The 9,943-nt window shown below is 36.6% G+C and overlaps 1 protein-coding gene across 3 annotated transcripts in view; it reads right to left on the bottom strand.

Moving 5' to 3' along the window:
• Positions 1-246: 246 nt before the first annotated feature.
• Positions 247-9,943, bottom strand: part of Gpm6a (glycoprotein M6A) — a 271,839-nt gene continuing 262,142 nt past the window's right edge. For all 3 annotated transcript variants that reach the window (XM_051169675.1, XM_051169673.1, XM_051169674.1), the window contains exons 5-7: positions 5,266-5,342; positions 4,689-4,754; positions 247-640 (exon numbers count right to left, since the gene is read on the bottom strand). In XM_051169675.1, coding sequence (XP_051025632.1) covers positions 488-640; positions 4,689-4,754; positions 5,266-5,342 — 296 coding nt within the window. In that variant the 3' untranslated portion in view covers positions 247-487. The remainder of the gene's footprint in view (positions 641-4,688; positions 4,755-5,265; positions 5,343-9,943) is intronic.

The following is a 9,943-nucleotide window of genomic DNA, read 5'->3' as shown; positions in this document are numbered from 1 at the left end:
TCTTGTTCATAATATACAATGGTCCCTTTGAAGGTTACCTGTAGTTAAACTAGTTACTGAAATCAAAACTAAAAAGTATAAAAAGTTATTTTCTTTTCAAAACGTAAGAAACAATGCAAAAAAAAAGTGTTACGTGTGATATGTTGGAGGTGATTAAAAATCAAACAAATATTTGCATTTGGCAATGTTAGTATCTTTGATCTTCCAGAACTACTAAATCAGCTTGAGAATTAAAAAACAAAAACAACAAAAACAAAAACAAAAGCAAAAACTGAATAGGAGCTTGTAGATGAGATTTGGTAATTCCAATTTAACAAATCAAGAGATTGAATGCTAAACAGCAAAGAGCTGTACTCAGGGGCTCCGCTAGTCACCCTAGATCTCTTTGATGAGAAGCACTCTCGGTTTGCTTTTCACAGGTTGGATGGTTGGATGGCCCTTAATTAAACACCAATGCATTCGAGCGGTAAGGAACACAGAAGCGTGTTTATGTGTACGCGTTGAGCCGCTCTTTGGAGCGAGTGGAGTGGATGTCGTGAAGCTCTTGTTCCTCCTTTGACTTGATGTCCTCGTACTTCTGCATCCGGCAGGCATCCTTCACATAGGCCCAGTTGGCAGACAGGACCATAAGGTAGTGGACCTGAGAGAGAGAGACGAGATAATTCATACTGGAAGTCTGTTCGCTGTCAGTATGTTACTGGTATGACAGAATAAACACCCCAAATGATATACATATACCGGAGAGGTTTACACTTTAAAAGGAAACATTTGTGTAATAAGAGCACTGTGGCTGAAATGTCTTCCCCACTCAGCTAAATCTCTCTTTTTTTTCAATTCTGAAGTAATCCAAGCAGATTGGTTATCATTGCTACTTATGTTTTGTGTCTATGCTGTTGTCATTTACCCAAATCCTAAGACTGCAGGCTTCATATCCATTATCTGTGCTCTTTGGTACATAAGCAGAAATACTCTTACATAGTGTGTGTTGTGAATTCATATTGTCCTACGAGAATGTTCTCAGAAATTCTAAGACTTGTATATTTAGTAAACTTTCATGATAATTGTGTTCAAAATTGATTTTGAATTGATTTTTATATTATATTAGGTACGACAAGATAGAATATACAAGATAAAATATAGAATATGGACCTTCTATATTAATATTTATTCACAATAAGCAGAAAGGCATTATGTTTAAAAAAATGAATCACTTAAGCTAAGTCTGGTGGTATAGGCCTGTACCCCTAGCTACAGTGTGATGATCACAGTTTTAATGCCAACCTTGATAAAAGTTCAAGGTCAGTTTGAGCACCTTAGTTAGGACCATGCCCTCATACACCTAGTTCAGTAGCCAAGTGCTTGCCTAGCATTCACAAACCCCTAGGTCCAGTCTTCAATACTGCAAAATGAAAGGTTTCAACATGACAGATTTTGATGGATAAGTTAATGACTAAATTGCATTTTCTTTGAGACTAAAAAGGTAGGAAATGTTTTTATTCAGCATGTAGAATGTAAAATACTAAGTAACGTAATACTCATCACGAATATAATCAAAGAAAAATGGAGTACCAGTTTTGGTGTGGAGGGGTGTTAATGGTCTGAGGGACCCCATAGGTTCATGTGTTTGAATGCTTAGTCAACAACTGAACTATTTGGGAAGGATTAGGAAGTGTAGCCTTGTTGAAGAAGACGTGACAATAGGAGTGAGATTTGAGACTTTCAAAAGCCCCTACCTTTCCAAGTTGACATTCTCTCTGTCTCTCTCTCTGTCTCTCTCTCTGTCTCTCTCTCTGTCTCTCTCTCTGTCTCTCTCTCTCTCTCTCTCTCTCTCTCTCTCTCTCTCTCTCTCTCTCTCTCTCTCTCTCTCTCTCTCTCTCTCCCATTTCTGCCTATGGATCAGATGTAAGCTCTTACCTACTACTCCAATGCCATGTCTGTCTGCCTGCTGCCATAATTGTCATGGTAGTCAGGTACTCTAACCTCCAGGAAATGTGAGGCCCCAAATTAAGTGCTTTCTTTCATAAGTAGCCTTGGTCATGGTGTTTTGCCATTCCAATAGAAAATTAACTAAGATAGGGGGCATGGGAGGAGTTTGAGGGAGGGTAGGTGGGAGGGGATATAAGAAGGAAAGTGTAGTAGAAAGTGATGTAATTCTATTTCAATAAAAACGTTAATAAAAGGAAAACATCACAAGACCTGAGGTCAACTGATCCTAGAAAAGTACATATTTACATACATAATAAAAACCATTCTAAATAATGAAATTAGCATATATTTATGTAATCAATTTATAGCAAAATATTAATTAATTGTAATGTTGGTGCTCAACTTAAGGTTTTGCACATGCTAGCCAAGCATTCTTCCACTGAGTTGTACCAATAGCTTCTGCTTCTAATTTTTGTGACCCCAAAATGTAGAAAAAATATAATCTTCTTTCTCATCTATTAGAACATTCTATTCCTTTTCAGGTTTTACATTTTGTTTTAGTATTAGCAGTAAGACCCTTGAGAAAAAGTGCCATAGATAATATTCCTGCATTCTATGCTATGGGTCTCACATTATGAAAGTTTAAGCACTGTCAGTGTGTGTGTGTGTGTGTGTGTGTGTGTATGTGTGTGTGTGTGTGTGTGTGTGTGTGTATGTGTGTGTGTGTAAAACAAAAAAAATTTCTAGGTGCTAGAGTTTATGTGAAATTTTGATCATATAATTCACAAAGAAACAATATTGCTAATAAAAGAAGAAAATTCTGTTACTGGTCTAACACTTGGATTATATATTTAGATACATCCAGTGCCACAAAGAAAAGTAGAATCACTGTATACATAGCAGAAAATAGAAAGGAGAATGACCAAGGGTTTAAGGAGAATATGGGGGAGGTACAGTTCAAAGGACACAGAAGTTACTGGATATGAGACATATATGATATGCATGTCTACTCTCTAAAGTGGGAATACAGTTTAAAAATGTGTATCCTTGAAAATCACTTAGCAACTAGATTTGCCCTTCACCACAGAGAGCAAATTAGGTAATATAAACGTTCATTAACTTTAATTTCATATTGCAAAGATTACCAAATCTCTCCATGAGATAAATATATTGAATTTATGTCAGTTTTGAAAAGTAAATAACTTATACCAAAAGAATAAAGGGCTATTCAAAGCAATTGCCAAAGTATGCAATTTCAAATGTCTGAAACCTTCCTCTTTGTTATATGAGAAAGTATTGTCCCTAAATTGCTAAACATCATTATTTTACTGCATTTATATAATTTATTGGCCATACATGAGTAAAATAATGAAAAGAAAGCCCAATCCATCTAGCTCTGATGCTGGGGAGAAGTGTAGCGCTGATGGCATGCTCTTGTTCCCTTTCTAGGGTGAAGTACACAATTGTCATATTGGAACAATTCTGCTAGATGTGGTCCTTCCTAATATGGCTACAAAACAGTGGAGTGGAGAAGTTGCAGATTTTAATATAGCTCCTTGTATTAAATTACACAAATATAAAATATACATCCCCACAATCTACATGGTAGAAAGAGTGAAAACATTCCCCAAAACTATACGCACTTTTCCTATGTACACCATGGTACACCTGCTACCCACACCCAGATAAATCAACAAATAAATTTTTCAAACTTTTTCTTCTATTTAAAAAATGAATTTATTTTTATTTTGTGTGTGTGAGTGTTTTGTCTGCATGTATGTGTACCGCATGAATGACTGTTATGTGGAGGTCACAATAAGGTGTCATATTCCCAGCTGTATTAAATTGTACTACAAATCCTTGCCTTCAATTACAGATGACGCCATCAGTATTTTGATAGAATAGCATTATATGAATTTTCTCAACTATTTTAGGGAAGTAATAATGATAGATAATATAGTGGGTACATAATGAGATGGTATGAAGAACTGTTGCTATTAATATTGAATGTACTTGTGTACATGCATTATTTAAGTACTTTAAATGGATGAAAATTTAAAGAAATATGTTCTTAGATCCAGAAACAGCAGTGGTAGTATGTTAACCCTGCTGCCTAAGACCTAACCTACTGTTGTCAATCAGAAAGTTAAATTGATGATGGCCAGAAGGAATTAACCACAAAAGAATGTTTGATATTTTTACACCACCTTCTACACTCTTTTTACTCAAAATAAAAATTTTAGGGCCAGTGAGATGGCTCAGCAAGTGAGAGATTGCAGCCTGGTGACTGAAGTTCAAATCCCTCAACTTACATGGTAGAAAGAAAGAAACACTCCCAGAAACAGTCTTCTTACTTTCATACATTCACTATGGCAAAGTGTCACCTACCACCAAATACATCAATAAATATATTTTTAAATGTTTCCCTTTATTTAAAAATCAGACTTATTTTTATTTTATATGTATGAGTGTTCTGTATGTATGTGTGTATGTGTGTGTAGCATGTGGCTGACTGGTGTGTGGAGATCAGAATGAGGTGTCAGACCCCCAGGTGTGAGCTACCCTGGGCATGCTAGGAATTGAGACCAATTCCTCTGAAAGAGCAACCAGTGCCACTAACCCGTGACACACATACCCAGACTCCTCTCCTATTAGACAGACAATGGCATTTTTTAAGGAAATCATATGAGAAACAAATTATGTATTCAAGCAAATAGGTTATAATTCAAGTTAAGTCAACCGTTCGGCTGTGAGGAGCTTACCATAGCAATAACTGCTGCTCCAGCTCCAGCAAGTGCCACAATAAACAAGTGGAAGGTCATGTTCAGCTGCAAAACAACAAAAAAACAAACAAAAACAAAAAAAGTCAGTTACAGAGAGAAGAGGATTGGTACGGCCACTAGCATATAAAGGAAACATAGTACACCATTAACAAGAGCAAGCTCTTGACAAGTCATACATTTCATCAACAATAGCGTTTATCTTTAAAATCACTTAAATCATGAAAACTGAAGCATTTTACTATCATTTCATTGGAAAGATGGAAATGCCATTTGAATTGATGGGTTTTTAGTAATTTTATAGCAATATAAAGTTAAGGTATATTATTTTCAACCGTCAGCCAAATGAGTTTCCAGAACACCTCAAGCATTTAGAATAACTTTATTTAAATATACAAAATAGTTTTTCTACTTAGTCTCTCATAGTCTGAATGAAACAATTGCAAGCAAAATGATCTCCAATAGGAAAATATCAAAATATATTTAATTATAATACATTCTTTAAATAGCAAAGTGTATACTAAAATTTTGACAAAATTAGAGTGCAAGAAATACTCACCTCAGTAGATTCACACATCCTCAAGAAATTCTCAGAGACCGTACAAATTTTCTTTTCCTCTCCAATTGTCACAATCCCTATAATACATAGACAATTATAGGCTAGCAACATTTAAGTTTAAAAGAATCTCAAAGGAAAAATGTTTCACTATTCAAAGCCCAGGATTTTTCATGTTAAATTTTCTCACCTATAATGGAAAAAAGTATTTCTCAACTTTTATTGTCTGTAATAATTGTGCCTAGAATTATGAATATGAGATATAAAGTTAATGCAGCAATTTAAAACATTTTTTCATAAGAAGTGAATTGAACCTTTCACTGGGTTGTTTAGATTTGATTGTAAATAGTTCATTGCTTTGGTTCATCAATGTGATGGTGGAAGCACTACAACTATTTTAGTGCTTATGCTCCAGAGTACACTAAATAGATTAAATTTGTTGAGCTCATTCAAGGCTTTTCTTAGTTTACAAAGATATATTGCTCATAAGTGCCCTTTCTTTTGATGATATTAAAAAGACAGTGCTATTAGCAAGCAGGAATTAAAAAGAAGTTGCTATTTCACTCATGTTGACAACTGCCTGTTTACTCATGGATGAACTACCAGGATCACCCGCAAGTATTTTCAAATACACATATCTCTAGACTGCAACACTTCTTTAGCATAGAATCTATGAAATTTAGGTCTGGAGTGTTGCAGCAAGCACATAGGGAAACAGCTAAGTCATAAACAAATTGCCTAGCAAACATAATGATTTAAGTTTGATTCCCCAGGATGCATATTAGAAAACTCTGAGTGTGTTGACACTGAGGAGGTGGGAAAGGAAAGCCCTGGGACACACTGACAAGATAGCCTGATCTACTTTTCAGATGTCAACAGTGAGTTAGCTTACCTGGAAAACAGAGAAAAAGGAAAGTAAAAACAAATTGAAAAATGACAGCAAAGAGTGCCTTCTCGCCTCCACATGTATGTACAAATTGATGTATATATAAAAATAAATTATGTTGTTATAACAAAGAAATTCCAAGATAATTTAATTTTACCAATAAAGACTAAGGAGCCAGATGCTGGGGTGAAAATTTGCAAGCTCAGAGAGGCAGAGAAAGCATCCAGCTGACCTTCCTCCAACCTGCTTAATCCCGGACAGCTGATTTCTTTTCTACCTCTTCACCTATGGTTAACTTTATTAAATCCTGTATACAAAAAACTCTTGGATTAAAGATGTGTGCAAGGGCTAAGACATACCTAATCACCATTTACAATAAAAAAAAAGTTCTTGTTTTAAAGGTGTGTGGGAGGGCTAAACCATACCAAACAAGAAACAGGTTTTTACAATTCACAAGCTCTGGCTACAAAATGGCATCAAATATCCTGCAACAACATTCTTTGTCTCCACATTAGGAGTTAATAAGCCTGGGCTCTTAATTGTAGACATCTTTATCATTGTGTGTATGATTTGTATATGTGTGTGTGTGCATGAGAGCATGTGTGCATGCAGTGCATGTACCACAGTGCATGTCCTACAGAATGCATTGTGAAGGTGATTATCTTCTCCCACCTTTACATGGGTTCTGAGCTAAAACTCGGGTTCTTAGGCATTTGTGCCAAGGCCTTTCTACCCTCTCAGTCATCTCACTTGCTTTTATTCCTTGACAGTAGATTTCCTTTTAGGGTATGGAGGCAATTTGCATTCACATTAACTTTGGGTTTGTTTTTTGTTTGTTTGTTTTTGTTTTCTGCTTTTTGTTTGTTTGTTTTTGAGAACTACTGAAACACTACACGTATATGCATGAAATAATAATAGATGATAGTTTTACAGGCATATCAATGTCTAGCTAATCTTTTATCATATGATGTCCCTTGCTTAATGTTAGTGTATATACATACATACACATTCTTAAGTTTATTTTAACATTTTAATCAATGTTTGATAACTTCATATATTTTATTATATTAACTCCCTCTGACAACTATGCCAAGAAGTCCTCCCCACTGAAATGTGTGTCCTCATTTATATTTTAAACTCAAGTCCAATTTGTGCTGCCATATTTTTTGGTATCTGGCCATAAACTGGCATGTGAACACCTACCAGGGACCACTCCCTTAAAGAAAACTTACTATCCCTCTTTCAGTGGCTACAAGATGCCAATATCTCCTTAAGCAAGGGTGGGACTTTATTCTTATACCTCCCCTCCACACTCATGTTTTGTCTACTTTAAGCTTGCACAGGTATTGTGCATCTTATTACAACTGTTGTGAGTTCATGTGTGTAATGGCCCTGTTGTATGTTGAAAACACTGTATTCTCATAGTTGTCCACTGTCTCTGGCTCTTACAATCTTTCTACTCCCAGACATGGTGTGATATAGACATTGCATATAGGGTTGAACACTCTGCCATATGTTGTTTCCTGTACATTGTGTCTCTGTGTTTATCTACTGAAAAAAAAAAAACCAAGCTTTTTTAATGAATATTGAAAGTGACTAATTTATAAGTAAAACAATGATATTCAAGATATTGTATACCTGAACTCAAAGGGGTTGTGACTATGTGCACAAACCATTCTGAATACCAAGCCAGTCAAAAATCCCATCGTGGTTGAAGGAAGGGTCCTACCAAGGTTGAAGGATGGGTCCCAGGAAGTCCACTCCTATATGAGGAGCTATTAGTGATTTGGATGGCTGCTGGTAGAGGGAAAGTCAAGGATGTTGTTGCTGTTTATTCCGATGAGGTTTATGACAGGCCACCCATGCTCTAGGGGATGGCCACACATAGCAGGAGTACTAAATAGAATCTCTGGGCTTAAAAAGGTTCATGCGGTCGCAAGCACTATGAGCTTGTGAGCAAGTGCTCTGTAGTGTCTAGAAAACACCGCTGCCTTGTAATCACTACTTCTGTGTCTCACAAACTTTCTAGAACTCAGGGAAGCTGTGACAGTGACATCCTACATTGCACAATCCCAGGAAGACAAAATCCCCAGGATGGAGAGGGGAGGTAGGCAACCAGCCCCATGCCTACGTGAGGAACTATTGGAAACTGATAGCTACTGGCATAGGAAGGTCTAGTTTAGGTAAGGACCCTGATAAGTTGGCCATGCCCTACTAGCTGGACATACACATAACAGTAGATAGTCAGCACAAACTAGACTAGGTAGTTTTTTAAGGACATTGTGTTGAGTAGGTAGGAAAGGGAGATGGACATCAGAGGAGTTTGAGAAGGAGGAGAATATGACCAGAGTACATTACATGATTTTCACAAAGCAGTGACTTTAAAAAGAGTACCCGAAATTGGGAAGGAAAATGATAGCAGGTGGTATGGGAGGAGAGAGAACGGAGTAGAGCTTCATCAAAATACATTATATTTATATTCTTCCCATTGTTTTGGTAGTCAGTAGTGTTAGACATAGTTGATTATCTTCCCTCCTGCGTGTTCTTTTCACTTTGTTTATTAGAGCTAAAGGCTTCTGATTCTCCCTGCCTTGAGAACTTACAACACTGTGCTTCACACAGTTTATTTTTCCATGCCACAGAGAGAAAACCATCCAAAGAATGGGACCTGTCAAGTCATACAGAAAGCACAGACCCATTCAAGGAAGATGTCTCACCTTTGATTCAATTCAGTGGTGGCAGTTTTATAACACTAAATAAAGTTTTAAGAGTAATGTTAACAGGTTTAAGAAAAATAACTTCGAAATGGCTCAGATTAATGCGAATTTCAGATTAAGAATGGATAATATCTGTATAATCACAACTCATGAAATATCATGGATCATACATCTATTAAAAATTATTATTTGATTACCTGGAATCCAGCTTAAATTGGTCATGTCATGCAGTATCAACCATGAAAGGATGGTTATATCGCAATCAAATTTCAATTTTAGGAGTGGGAAAATGAAACGAAGCACTGAGGGTTGGGATTTCATGCACCTGTTTGGCTGTGGTCTACTGTGGTGGCTTTCCTTTGGGCTTGGTCCCAAGCCTCTTGATTTCTATACTACAACCTCAACAGAGGCAACAGTTCATATTCCCTCTAGACAAGAACTTCACACAGAGAGCACATCTTCCTGGCCCCAAATTTTTGTCACAATACCCTGAGACTCAGATCTCCATCTGGAAGGATGGTAGAGGGACAGCTTTGGAAGTTACACTGTAGCAAAGCAGAGGCATACTGTATCCGATTGGTCTGGTCACAGTCTCTTCACAGAGCCTTCATATATTTCCCCAGATAATAAGAATAGTAAGCTGAAGTGTGATGACGCTTTGGTAGAAATCATTATGTAGTGTATAGACAATTATGAATTAGGTTTAAGAAATAAATCCTACTTATTTTATGTCAATCAGTATTTTCACCTACATTTATGTGTGTGTGTGTGTGCCCATGGAACTCAGGAGAAGCATTAGTTCCCCCAGGCCTGGAGTTAGGAATGGCTATGACCCTGTTTTGCTATGTATAGAAGAAGATTAAAATAGTGCCTACAATATATACTTGTGGGAATTCAACATTTTGACATAGAAAACACCAATAATAGATATAAAGGATTATCCAAATACTCTTAGCAATTGAAACCTGGGCATGTGAGAAATAGGGAATGAGTTACACAAAGGAAAAATCCTGCTGGAAAATGGCATATAAAAAATAACTGTGGACTGGGCTGGAGAGATGGCTCAGTGGTTAAGAGC

The sequence above is a fragment of the Acomys russatus genome, chromosome 27 (assembly GCF_903995435.1).
Source record: "Acomys russatus chromosome 27, mAcoRus1.1, whole genome shotgun sequence".
NCBI classification, from domain to species: Eukaryota; Metazoa; Chordata; class Mammalia; order Rodentia; family Muridae; genus Acomys; species Acomys russatus.
The sequence above is the reverse complement of the archived record's forward strand: the minus strand, read 5'-3'. Positions and strand labels throughout refer to the sequence as shown.